At 37.9% G+C, this 13,962-nt stretch overlaps 1 protein-coding gene across 1 annotated transcript in view; it reads right to left on the bottom strand.

Annotated features, from left to right (window-relative positions):
* The window catches only part of ammecr1 (AMMECR nuclear protein 1), a 52,908-nt gene extending 43,110 nt beyond the window's left edge, over positions 1 to 9,798 (bottom strand). Inside the window, exon 1 of the mRNA XM_048167229.1 lies at positions 8,275 to 9,798. Coding sequence (XP_048023186.1) covers positions 8,275 to 8,735 — 461 coding nt within the window. The 5' untranslated portion in view covers positions 8,736 to 9,798. The remainder of the gene's footprint in view (positions 1 to 8,274) is intronic.
* Between the last annotated feature and the right edge of the window lie 4,164 nt (positions 9,799 to 13,962).

Raw genomic sequence — 13,962 nt, 5'->3', positions numbered from 1 at the left:
TGTACCAGTGTGAAGAGAGGTGTTGATAATGTGAGTGAGTGCAGGTACAACTGAAGAAGAAACGGCTTGAAGGAGATGAGTGGAGTAGGATTAAGCAGACCGGTAGTAGGGTGATCGGAAAGTATGAGACTTCTGCTTCTGAGAACGAAGAGAAGGAGAGGAGAGTAGGAGTGGAGAGAGTGTGTGTTTGCTGTTGAGACGTGTTTGTCAGTTTGTGGTGTGGAGTATTGGCCTCTGACGGTTGTTGTTTTATTTATGAAGAATGTGGCAAAGGTGTCAGCTGTTCGAGTTGATGAATGGAGGGGTGACAAAGAGAGGAAAAGGTTTTAAAAAGCATGCACGAGTCAGAAGAATTGTTAATTTTTCGTGGTAGTATGTTGTTTTAGCAGTGGAGACATTTGCAGAGAAGGAAGAGAAGAGTGACTGATACAAACTAAGGCAATAGAAAATTCAGCAATGGGGGGGGGGGCATATACACCGATGAGCCATTACATTATGACCACCCCCAGCCTAGACCAATGAGTGTGCCTGGCAACCGAACGGTGCGGCAGTTGCAGTTCACAGAGCAGTATACCACCCGAGGACCAGCTTTCAGTAAGTAGAGTGTTCGGTGTCAGAATGGGAAAAGCTGCCGAGTTATCGGAGTTTGATAAAGAACAAACTGTGATGGCACGGCACCTTGGAACTTCAATCTCAGAAATGGCGCACCTTGTAGGTTGTTCACGTGCCGTTCACGTTTTCTTGGGATACTTCAGGCCCAATTAAAAAGCACCCGTTCATGGCAACTGTGTTCCCTGCCAGTAATGGCCATACCAACAGGATAATGCGCCATGCCACACTTTCGGAATAGTCAAGGAGTGGTTTGAGGAACATGGTGGTGAATTTCTGCTAATGCCTTGGCCTGTCATGAACCCAATCAACTTGGAAAAGTGAATTCACACTACATCACCACCACCCCACAATATACGGAAACTGGAAGACCTGCTGTTGACATGTTGGTACCAGATACGCCAGAATCTTATCACCACCACATCGAATCAAAAGAGGTCCTACATGTTATTAGATAGGTGGTCATAACGTAATGGCTCATCGGTGTATGCTCATAATGGGAGAGGAAAAGAGTGAGCAAGCAGGACATTTGTAGAAAGACTATAGAAAAAGAGATGGCTGAGTAAGGGACTATCAAATTGGAAAAGCTGTCCAAAGATGGAAAGACGTTAGAAAGCAAAAAGTCCTCAAAACGGATGCTGATGTTGCTTCGCATGTACATACTTTATACTTATTGTAATAATTACAATAGCTGGTTAATAACTAGTCTTGAACCTACCCCTAAACCTAATCTTAACCCATGTTGTTACCTTATTTTATTCAGTACTTTCTTCGTAAGTACACTGTAAGTACATTGAAAGGGAATGTATTGTAAAATAAAGTGCAACCATAAAAATCATTAGCTGCTCACTGCTAAATCCTGCCTAATTAAAAGTTCAACTAAGAATCACAGAAATAAGCCAGGCTTCCAGGTAGGAAGTGCAGTGATTTAAATCTTAATGTTCAATGAATAATAAGTAGTAAATTATATGCAAATACCGTTCATATGTAAACTAATGGAGTGTAAACTTTAGGAATGGGGGGAAAAAATTCATCTCTGATGCATCAACATTCTTCAAAATTTCAAAAGAATTCTGACTGCAGCAGCACATCGCAATGGCATTTATGGCATTATTTACATACCAAAAAAGTATCAAAACTCTCATAAAGTTTGAAAAGGTTGAAGTGAATTACAAAGAAAAATCAAAGGCTTCACAGTACATATGGAATGCAGATCCTCTACTTGGCTCCAAAACTATGAAACAGGCTTCCTATTACTGTTTGGAATGCAGAAAAACTCTTTTAGGGTCTTTTTTTTTTCCTGTCATGCATACACCCAATTCATTCATACCTTACAGCTCATGATTGTATGGTGTTATTAAACCGTAAACACCTCATTTCACACACCTGCTTTAAAACAATTGGACAGCATCTACACTAATATTAGTCTTTTTTGCATTCTTTCCTACCCTCAGGATACTCATCCACTCTAATGTTCAATCCTGGATGGACCTCAAAGACTCCTACACAACTTAATCTAACAGTTCAATCAATGTAGTAACATATCTACTTAATTATTGACATTCTATTTGGACTGTATAGCCAGAGGAGAACTGCCTCCTTGGTGTTGCCTGGTTTCTCCCAACATTAATATGTTAAATGCTAAGGAGAACAGATGAGTTTTCAAAAAAGACATAAAAACTCAAAGAAGGTCCTACTCTAATCTGTACAGGCAAGCTATTCCACAATCTATGCCACCATCACAGAAAAAGCTCTATTCTCTCTGCGTTTCAGCCTGGAGCAAGGGACTACAAGTAAGCTTTGGTCACCAGATCTTAAACTTCTGGAAGGGCTGTAGGGACACAGTAGTTCAGAGAGATAAGGAGGAGCTAAATTATGTAAGGATTTATACACGAATATGAGAATCAGATCAGAATGGGAGTGGCATGGTTATTCTTGCAACCTTTCTTGAGAAATCTGGCAGCAGCCCTTTGGACCAATTGAAGACGAGCCACCTGGGACTTAAAATATATATTGCAATACAACGAATTGCAATAATCCAGACAAGAGGTTATGAATGCATGAATAGCCATCTCAAGAGTTTTCTTGGGCAAAAAGTGTTTTATTTTTGATAGCAAGTGCAGCTGAAAGAAGCTAAAGGCAACAATGGAGGAAATGTGTTTATCTAATATTAGCCGACTATAGAGGACACCAAAATTTCATACTCATTGGCAATTAAAACTGACAGATTTCTGAAGTCAATGTTAATGACCTCTGAATTGTCGGAAGATCCAAAGACTATGACCTTGATCTTGGATTCATTTACAGATAAAAAAAAAAAAAATACTGGCTAACCAAAGCTTTACCTTAGATTTCTATTAGATCCCCCGCTGACTATGATGTCTTTAATTCTTTGCTTGTAATGCGTTTCTTTTGTGCTTGTACTATTTGCTTGCATTTTCATGACTTACCAAAAGAAGGGAAAAAATATAAAGAGATGGATTATGGTAGTCAGCAGCTCTATTAAACTACATCACAAACTAGTTTTTTTTGTTGTTGTTTTTTTTTTGTAATAACATATATACATGCATATAATGGCTATAAAAAGTCTAAACAACCCTGTTAAAATATACGTTTTTTCAGATGTAAAAATATGAATTTATAATAACATAAGCAGCAAATATAGCTGCAAGTGGCAGAAATGGCCCATGTGGATGATTAGTGAACCATTTGAAATCTATCTTTGATGTGTTTTTCTAATCCATCTTGAATCTTCACTGACAGTTGGGGTTTGATGAAGCGAGTTACAGCAACACACAGGAGTCAAAAGGGGCAAATGACTCCCTCTCTCACTCTTACGGTTAAGAAGAGAAAAACACTGATTAAACACTTCAATTTAGATGAAGAGCAGGTCAGAGGATGTCATAAGACAATTTCAAATAAATGAGAAGATTCAGCTCATTTTCAGATCATTTTCAGCTCAAAACGTTTAGTGCTTTAAGGCTCTTATTTTTACCATTTATTTATTCTATATTTATTTCTGGCCTTATAAACCTTTTAAACTGTATGTGTGTGTGAACTGTTGTGTTGCCCCTGCAAACATCACTAATAAGAAAGGAGATTTCTTAAATCCCAACATCGATCTTTTAGTCTGCTGTTTTTTAGTTGATGCATGTTTGTAGAGCGCCTTTCATTCAATAATGAATGAACATCAGAAGGTATGCTGAAAGATAAGAGTACAAATCTGTGCCCCTAATTGATTGATATTAAATACAACACATGGGTCTATCTAATTAAACTTTAAAGTTGTTGAAATATTTTTTAATCTCATGTTTTTGTTTTACTTCAATTTCTCTAAAACCATCCACCTCCCCCAGCTCCACCTGTCTATATCTGCAACAAGGAAATATCTAAATATTTTATATTGAACTATTTTATTATTAACAGATTACATTTCCTGCCTTTTTAAAAAATAATTGTTAATTAAGACACTTTCAAAGGAAAGTGTCATGCAGTGTTCCTTCATGAGGCCGCTTGTGGTACTTTCTGCTAAAACTAAATCTGAGCAAATCTTCTCAGTGACAAACTATAATAAATCCAAACATGAATCTCGATCTTATAGTTTGTGATTATGCTTGTTGAATAAATGCACTTATGCAACCTCTGTGCTACAATACAAAGTAAAATTTTAACACAATATGAAATTATTGGTGAAATTATTAATATTAGGAATTTCTAGGACTGCCCTCTAATAGTCTACCAAGTTTTGCACCATTTACTGGTACTAGAAATGTTACAATGTTGGTTGTGAACAAACAGTTGGGAAATAAGTTGCATGTGTAACAGTATATTGGATCCACGCATTCGGACTTAAAGTGACAGCAGCCTAATATTCCTGCTGCTGTCTGTGTCATGTGTTCACCCGTAAGACCTTCATTCATCTTTGGAACATAAATCAAGATATTTCTGATGAAATCCGAGAGCCTTCTGACCCCCCATAGACTGCAACGTTATTACCACTTTCAAGGCCCAGAAAGTTAGTAAAGACATCTTTAAAACAGACCATTTATGTTATGAAGCGCTAAGAATACTGAGAATGCGGTCTTCTTTGACTACTTGCATTAGGATTTTGTGGAGACCCTCACCTCTTTTTCATCAGACTCAAATACATCACTTTCGGTGCACGAATACTACTGAACGAAAGAACCCGTGTTAGGCAGCTTACGCAAATGCATATAATAGTATAATATTTTGTTTATATTATGGGGGGATGAGGGGTGTCATCTTCCAGAAATGAGTTTTGGCAGGGTGGGATTACTGCATAAAGCTTGCCGCAGCACACCGGCAATGTAATAATGACCATGAATGTGTTGGAAAAAATATCAAGGAGACATTAATTATTTAGTGTTTTCTGAGTCAGTGTCGGCTTTAATATTTTGAACACTACCATTACTGTTTGCTATCAGGATGTGAAGAGAGTTTCAACAGTTGTAACAAAAAGGGTTTGTGAAAAACATTGCTTACCCCTGCCTTTAAGTGAACGTAAACAGCTGGGAGAAAATCTGATGTGTATCAGTATATTGGATCTGTGCATTAGGTCTTAAAGTGACGGCAGCGTAATAAACATGCTACTTATCACTCACCAAAGCCATGCATGTCCAGAAATCATATTAATTGTAAGTAGTGTTCAATTTACTCTTATCAATATAATTGTAATCAATTCAATTTTTGTATTGATTTACCATGTGATAAGGCTATCATAGTTGGTTAAATGAAATCCTACAGGCCTATTAGGTGAAGTGCAGGCTGTTAAAGAAGACACGGTATGTGAAATGGCCTTTATTACATTATTCCTTTTGATATTTTATATATATACATATACATATATACATACACGCACACTAGGCTGCTCCCTTATAGTCAACTAAACTAAAATTAGACCAAAATTATAAACATGTGATTGGTCGACTAATGGCTTAAATGAATGACTACTAGTCTACTAGAAAAATCTTTAGTCGGGAGCAGCCCTAATACACACAAACATTTCAAATGAGAATAATCATGATTAATAATCGCGATTATAATTTGAGCAAAACGATCTTGATTATCAGAGCCATTACTTACATCTTATGGCTGTACCCTTATTTGTAAAAGTATTTCCGGTTTTGCATAAAGGTTCATCCTGACAGTAAGCAAATCTTCGTTAATCTTCATAAAATTCAATGACTATTTTTTCATTGCACATCAAATTCAATTCAAGGTCTACATTCAGATGTAAAGGGTTAGTTCACTCAAAAATGAAAATTCTGTCATTAATTACTCACCCTCATGTTGTTCCACACCCGTAAGACTTTCGTTCATCTTCAGAACACAAATTAAGATATTTTTTATAAAATCCGATGGTTCAGTGAGGCCTCCATTGACAGCAAGATAATTAACACTTTCAGATGCCCAGAAAGCTACTAAAGACATATTTAAATTAGTTCATGTGACTACAGTGGTTCAACCTTAATATTATAAAGCGACGAGAATACTTTTTTGTGCCAAAAAAAATAAATAAATCAAAATAACTACTTTTCAACAATATCTAGAGATGTGCGATTTTAAAACACTGTTTCGTGAAGCTTTACAAATCTTTTGTTTTGAATAAGTGGTTAGGAGTGCCAAAGTCACGTGATTTCAGTAAACAAGGCTTCGTTACGAGGCAGTGTTTCGAAATTTCAATAGTTCACGTGACTTTGGCAGTTTGATACACGCTCCGAACCAATGATTCGAAACATGAGATTCGTAAAGATTCATGAAGCAGTGTTTTGAAATCGCCCATCACTAGATATTGTTGAAAAGTCATTATTTTGGTTTTTTTGGCACACAAAAAGTATTCTCGTCACTTCAAAACATTAAGGTTGAACCACTGTAGTCACATGAACTAATTTAAATAGGTCTTTAGTAGCTTTTTGGGCATTTGAAAGTGTTAATTATTCTTGCTGGCAATGGAGGTCTCACTGAGCCATCGGATTTCATCAAAAATATCTTAATTTGTGTTCTGAAGATGAACGAAGGATGGAACGACATGAGGGTGAGTAATTAATGACAATTTTCATTTTTGGGTGAACTAACCCTTTAAGCCATATTCAAAATATGATGTGGAGTATGACATTGTTTTTGTTTCGTAATGAGGATTTGCACAAGATTTTAAACATTGCACATTTTATCACAGAAGCATGAAAGATTTTAGACTGTTGTTTCGCATTGTTTTTATTTTTTTTTATTTTTTTTTTACAGGATATGCAATTTTTTTTTTTTTTTTAGAGAGAGAGTTCAGTTTTTTGGTTACATTTGTAAGTTAATAAAATGTAATTTCTTTTGTAAAATGGGCACATAATATCAGAATATTAATATATCAAACAAAATACTCCAAAATCTAATCGAAATGTAATCGTCTGACACAATTTTTTAAAAGGTGTCTGCAAATAATTGTCTATGGCCAAATAACCATTGATCAAGACAACCGTTTCATATTTTTTTCAATGCAGCAACATAATGAAGTTGTACATATTGCCTAAATACATGCATATGTGTGTGCACAGTCAAAATCGGGTCAGTGTTGCTATCATCAACAGCAGAGGGAGGAACTGCAGTGAAGATATTCATTCATTACCTAGTTCGACGAACCCTGACTAACCGGATAAGATAAACATTCATTTAACGCGCTTAAAGAAAACAGTAGCTCGAGTAAAAATCTTTTTCACACACATATATAAAATGACATTCAACATACCAATTGTCATCGAAAAAAAAAAAACTTACCTGAAAGAATCTTAAATAATAAAAATTAAGTGTTTGGCAAGTGACAAGAAAAAAAAAAAAAACAGAATTTTGAACTGTGAAATGCTATTTTGTGTCCTGATATCACTTTATCGCTAACTTGAATGAACAATACTGTAAGAGCTTTCAAATTCCCTGAGGAAAACGTAAACAACTCTTTGGTTTTGTTAGCTTACTAGCTTACTTCAGCTAACGTTAACCGCCGACAGCTCGGAATCAAAACAAAATATTACTCAGTGTTTTCTTGAAAAATCTAACGAGTTAAGAAAGGAAAGGGAGCTGAGAGTAAACAAACAGGGGAAAAAAGGCAAATATTCGGCGAAATGTGAATCGAGCGAGCTGGCTAACATAGCTTAGCATGTTAGCTTGCAGAGAGTCTTGAATAAAGAAGAGCAGGCTAACACCCATTTAATCTCTTCCAGAGGGAAAAAAATACACCAGCTATCCCTAATTATCCTACAGTTTCCAATCTTCTAACGTCAAATCATACATCTTAAAATTTTTTAAACTCAATATTTACCTTTAAAAATATATATTCTATCTAATTTAGCCATAATCTATACGTCTAAACGCGTGTTTATATATTTTTAAAAATTATAAAACACCTCAGAAAGAGTTTGGAAACATGACAACAGCTTTTTTTCCCTGTTGTTGTTTTTTTAACCTAAGGATAAGCTAGGTTAGCGATTAAACTATTAAGTTAGTATGGACATCAAACAAAGTAATTAACATAAAAAAAATAAAATAAAAAAAAAAGACATTAGACCGAGAGCAAAACTTTGCCAACTCAAAACTTCGAAACAAAAACACACCATCTGTTGTTGAGGCAAACCAGGTCAAAATAGCCATCTTGCTACTTACTAGGGGTCGTTTGTAAACCTGGGTGTTCGAGGAGGCTGGTATCCGTATAGATGGCAATAAAGCACGTCGAAGCAAAAGCAACACATCTCCGCCGAAACGACCATTTTCCTGCCTCCCGAGCCAGGTCCCGGACTGAGAGTCGGGGAGAGGCCAGTCGAGTTGTAGCCTCCTGGAGTTGGGGACAGAGCATTGGTGTTGCTGCTGCCGCTGCTGCTGCTGCTGCTGCTACTACTACCCCCAGGACCCCCCAGGCCGTTCACCCGATTCACGTTCCCGGCCACGACAGTCGACGACGACCCGATCCCCAATTCCGATCCACAATGTCCTGTCCCGGCTACCCCGCTCCCCGCCCCGCCGGGACCCCCCGCCCCGGGGGATCCCGACAACTTCTGCTTCTTCACCCCGCAGCACCCGGCCGCCATCTTCGAACAATCTGCACCGACACACCGCTTCCGACCCATCACCGTCTCCGCGGGAAGGGCGGGTCGAAACGCAGACCACACGTAGAAATCCCACTGCGTCAGCACGTACGACGGACAATGCTCCACCTTCCCTTCCTTTGACAGACGTAATAAGCGAGAAGAGCTTACGTTATATCTCTCCGAGAGAGAGAGAGAGACTGCAATGTCACCCGATATTATTCCTAGCGTACGCTGCAGCCTTACGTAGTGTTCTTAGGGAGACAAATTAAACGGATCCAATGTATATCTGCCCCTCCTGTGCCAGCTGCAACGATGCACGCAGGATTCTGTCAAAGCATGCACGCGTCCATCCATACATGAAATGACAGTCAGGCTAGGCAAATCTATGGCCCGTAGAGAAGCTCGGATTCAGGTCTCCCTATAAGGGAGTGGGGCTCTTGAGATCGCAGGACCCACACACGCCTCATGAACATTAGCCGACCCGAGAAGCGAGCGACGCAGCGTTCAGTCGATGTGCTTCGGCTGCATGCTAGCCACACCACCAGCAGCCTTTTATTGCAAGCCCACCGTGTAAACTGAGCTCGAAAGTTTCCCTTCGATGGATCGGAGTGCTGTCATCCGATTATTCGGGTACATTTTCGAGCGGCATAATAATATGGCCTCCGTCAGAAATCCGCCGGATTCCCCCGGACTCTCCGAGTGTTCCGCGCGCGGCTGCTAACATAAGCTCGGTTGCGCGTTGAGAAAATATCCTATGCGATCATCTGAAGCACTCAGACTCGTATTCTCTACTTTCACGCCGGAGTACAGAGCCCAGGACGTATTTTACGACAGATTCCTGCGTATAATACGCGTTCTTCGTATTCACGAACTTGTACGTGATCACGGCGCCGTTCCTTTACCGAGGGACACGGGCATCCCGCATTTGATATGCGCTGAAACGCATAAATCCGTTTATTCATCCTTCTGTCTCGTCATCGTTAGCTTGAGTCTTCACTGCCTGATGGAGAAAGGATAGAGAGCATCGTGACCCAGCATCCAGCCTGACTGACTGACTGACTGAACAGCGTATGTTCTAGTGGCTGAACCGAGCCAAAGTGATGTCGAGAGAGTCAAACTCACCAAACAATAGGAAAACAGCCTGTCCTCACCAGCCCCAACTAAACGTTTATATCCTGGCAATAGGAAAGAGAAATTTTAAATGATGCTTTTCCATGCATGAAAAAAAAAAAAAAAAAAAAAAAAAGATTTTTATAGTGCTTGTGTTGCCAGAACATTTAGTTTTAGTGTCTGTGCATTGACTATGAAGAAGAGAATCAGTTTAGAGATATTTTGCTGAGGTACTCTCATCTCCCAGGGTCTTTCTGTCCCTAATGAGGTGTAAACTCTCCAGATCTGGGATCTTGGATTGATGCAAATTCCAGTTGTAGTCCATGCCTCCATTTGGAGGATGTTTTTTTTGTCATGGTCTGAGTAAAGAAATGTTGCAGAAGCCTCAGGAAGACTCCCAGCATTCTCATTCTGATTTCATGTAGGGGAGAGCGGGGTAAGATGAGCCACTTTTTACTTACGTGGTCCTCGAGATAAGGGGAAATGAGGCAGAAGTACAACGAAAGTAATTTCAGGATGTTTCCTATCATTTTAAATGATCAGAATGTTTCTATGACAAAGGGTTCTAAAAATATGACTTCTTTAAAAAAAAGTGTCCCTCTGGCTCATTTTACCCCAGGTTAGGGGTAAGTTGAGCCAAGTCAGTAGGTGGGTGTAAACTGAATCTGAATCAAACCCATGTGAAATTTTAAAGATAATTTACTATTTTAAAAACTAATTTAATAATCAAATTTCCTTTTACACATATTCTTTGTAAAAATATTTTACAAATATTTATTTTTTTAAAGCTAAATTTAACAACATAAAACCAACCAAATGAAGTTGCAATTTCAGTATGTTTAATTGTTTGCATTTCTGAAACAATATGTTGAACATCAAAGTTGTAACCTTCCCATAAACAGACTAAACAGAGAGTTTGTTGAGTAAAAATTCAATACAAACTATATAAGAATGAATAAATGTCATTTTAATCAAAAGGTTCTTGACATGGTAGTTTTTCTGCAATGTCGACCATGTTAGGCCATTAGGGACTACAGGTGGAAAGATATATATGATTAAACATCCTCTGGTTCGTATCGAAGAAGGATTTGGTGTACTTGTACACTGTTCCTATCAAATAAACTCGAAAATAAAGATAACCTAAACCAGCTGCGTAATATTACATTGAAATGACACCAGTTTTTACTTCAGATTTAACTTAAATTCATTGCCTTATGGTAGGGTCAGTTAAAACGCTGGCTCAATTTACCCCACAGCATTTGGCTCACTTTGCCCCATAGCTGCCATTTTAGGAAAAGCTAGCTAGCTTACCAATTCAGAATAATATTTAGCTAAATTACTTGCATGGTTTTATAAGTTGTTAAATCACTAATATGCATCATAAATATTTGCTTTGATGAAACAGTCATTACATCTGTTTTGTTAAAACTTACTTTGACAAGCCAAAAACAGTTTTTAAAGTAAATAAGTGATTTCCACTCCTCCCATGTGCTTCTCCTTTTCACCGTCTGGAAGAAATGATGGGTGGTTCAAAAATATATGGTCACATGACAATAAAATGGATACAGGGGTGGGTCAGTTTACCCACTGGCTCATCTTACCCCACTCTCCCCCTATGCATCTTTTACTCTTTATTTCTGAGCATTTGATGTTAATTGGCATGATACATGTTCACCTGACTAATAATAAATTATTACATTTGATTTTATTCTGACCTACTCTGAAATGATCGACTCTAGTAGATTATGTTCAATCATGTTACCAGTAATCTGCGATTAGGTTAGTGAAGGACTAAAATCCAGTTTGTATGGAGCATTAGGGCATGAGCTCCGCCTAACAAAATGGCATTAGTTAAAGGTACAATATGTAATTTTCACTGCTAGAGGTCACTTAGTCAAAACAAAAGTTGCGTCCCAAATGATGCACTATACACTATGCACTTATACACTGTATGTACTCATCCATGTATTGTGTGAATTGACCCTTCGCAAAGACCCGCTGTCATGCCACACAGAGTGAAAAATACATCGGTGAGCAAAGAGGACACTGACAGCGTGTCGACAGACAAGACAGATCAGGTTACTTATGATATTAAACAAAGTCCCAGCTTTCAAACTGTGTAGTTTTTTAAGAAATTCAAACAATAAAAACCGTTTTGTGGCTCTTTAATGTGTCGTGACAGACTGCTGTAGCGCCTCAGCTCAAGCTGCTCATGAACCGATCATCTCTTCCTACTAGTTCATTTATAGCATCGAATAAACATGAATGAACGTGAGAAGGAATGTTGTTTCAAATGCGGAAAGACGTCAGTACACACCATTTTTCAAGTTTAAGTCCACCGAGGTTAATCTTCTAACTCCTGACTGCTTTGTCGGACAAAATGGCGGATTCGGCGTTATGATTGGTTAGATCGCTTATCAATCAAACTCCCGGCGAAGGGTCAGTTGTATAAGGTTATTTTGCCAAAGCTGCGACAGTTGAGTGCATGAAGTGTCCGACATTCCACACTTCATTTTTTTCACTAATTTAGTGCATCATCCGGGTATTTAAAATGCACTTTTTCTTTTTGGAATTTTCAGTGTGAACGCACTACTTGCACTATTTATACTTAAAAACATCATAGAATAGTGCATCAGTACAGGAATTGGGACGCACCTAAAGGTGTAAATGATTCTGTGGAATCATGGGAGGTGTTGTCTTCACATCTACAGCCGGTGGAAAATAATCCGACGAGACTCGGGCATATTCATGGATGAGCTAATGCATAGATTTATTAAAGGAACACTCCACTTTCTTTGAAAATAGGCTCATTTTCCAACTCCCCTAGAGTTAAACAGTTATAGGGCCCATATGGGTAAACCGGGTTGCTCCCATTTGGAGCCTACAGGAGTTGATGATGGGACCCAGCTAAGGCTACAACAGGCATTTATATGGCTAACATATTTGTCTGCTTGGATTACCTTATTTTACAGCAAACCCCTAAACACAAATTTAACTCACTCTCTCTCTCTCATTAACCATTTTAGTCATGTCTGATTCTTGGTGATTCTATGGGTCATCTTTTGCCTTACGCAAGAGACTGTCCATGAATTTTCTTTTGATATATATATATATATATATATCTTGCAGCTTTAGTCATTATTTTATTGTTGTTGTTGACACAAAAACAGCATCTACGTATTTAAAATTCTCTGGTGAATGTTTTATGATCAACCATCTCTATTTGTCCTTATCAGGCAAAACATTGATGTTTTAGTTTACATGCACTTTTACTGAAATTACTGAATTAATTATAACGAGTTATAGTTAATTATTTATATTTCCCTTTTGGGCTACTTTGCTACATATGAAACCATTTTCTTCAGCATTTTTGAGATACGTCACATTATACTTCAGAGGCCTATAAAGTCCTCATTTCTAATTAGCAGACAAAAATAACAGATATTGTAGGGGGCGTCATACTTATGCATACTTGTTATAAAATCATTTCACAGCAGCGTTTTGGAGCTATATTACATTATTCCACTTCAAAGACCTGTAAAGACCTCATTTCTGGCAAGCAGAAAAAACCAATGGCCAGTTCTTACAGAGGACATCCCATACTATATGCAGATCGCGTACAAAACCATTTCACTGCAGTGTTTTGGAGATGCGTCACATTACTTGATTTCAAAGGCCTATAAAGTCCTTATTTCTAAAAAAAAAAAAAAAAAAAAAAAAGACAAAAATAACAGCCAGTTCCTATAGGGGATGTCCCATACCATATGCTTACCTCATATGAAACCATTTCACTGCAGCATTTTGGAGATACATGACATTATTCCAAGTTATACACCTATAAAGACCTCATTTTTAATAGGTAGGGAAAAAAACTAATGTCCAGTTCTTATAGGGGACATCCCATACTATATGCACAAACTATTTTACTGCACCGTTTCAGAGAGGTCACATTATCGGACTTCTATGGCCTGTCACTGATTGTGTGTATGGTTTAATGTTGTCCCTGTCCACATCATGTCATTTATTCATCTGTTCAATGACTTATACATTTTGTTGATGCATGCATTTCCTTAGGGGTTGCATTAAGAAATTAAACAAGACCAGTAGTCATGTTAAATGTTTGTCTATATGGATATATCCACTTCATATTATAAAA

This window comes from Megalobrama amblycephala, linkage group LG18 (assembly GCF_018812025.1).
Source record: "Megalobrama amblycephala isolate DHTTF-2021 linkage group LG18, ASM1881202v1, whole genome shotgun sequence".
Lineage (NCBI taxonomy): Eukaryota > Metazoa > Chordata > Actinopteri > Cypriniformes > Xenocyprididae > Megalobrama > Megalobrama amblycephala.
The sequence above is the reverse complement of the archived record's forward strand: the minus strand, read 5'-3'. Positions and strand labels throughout refer to the sequence as shown.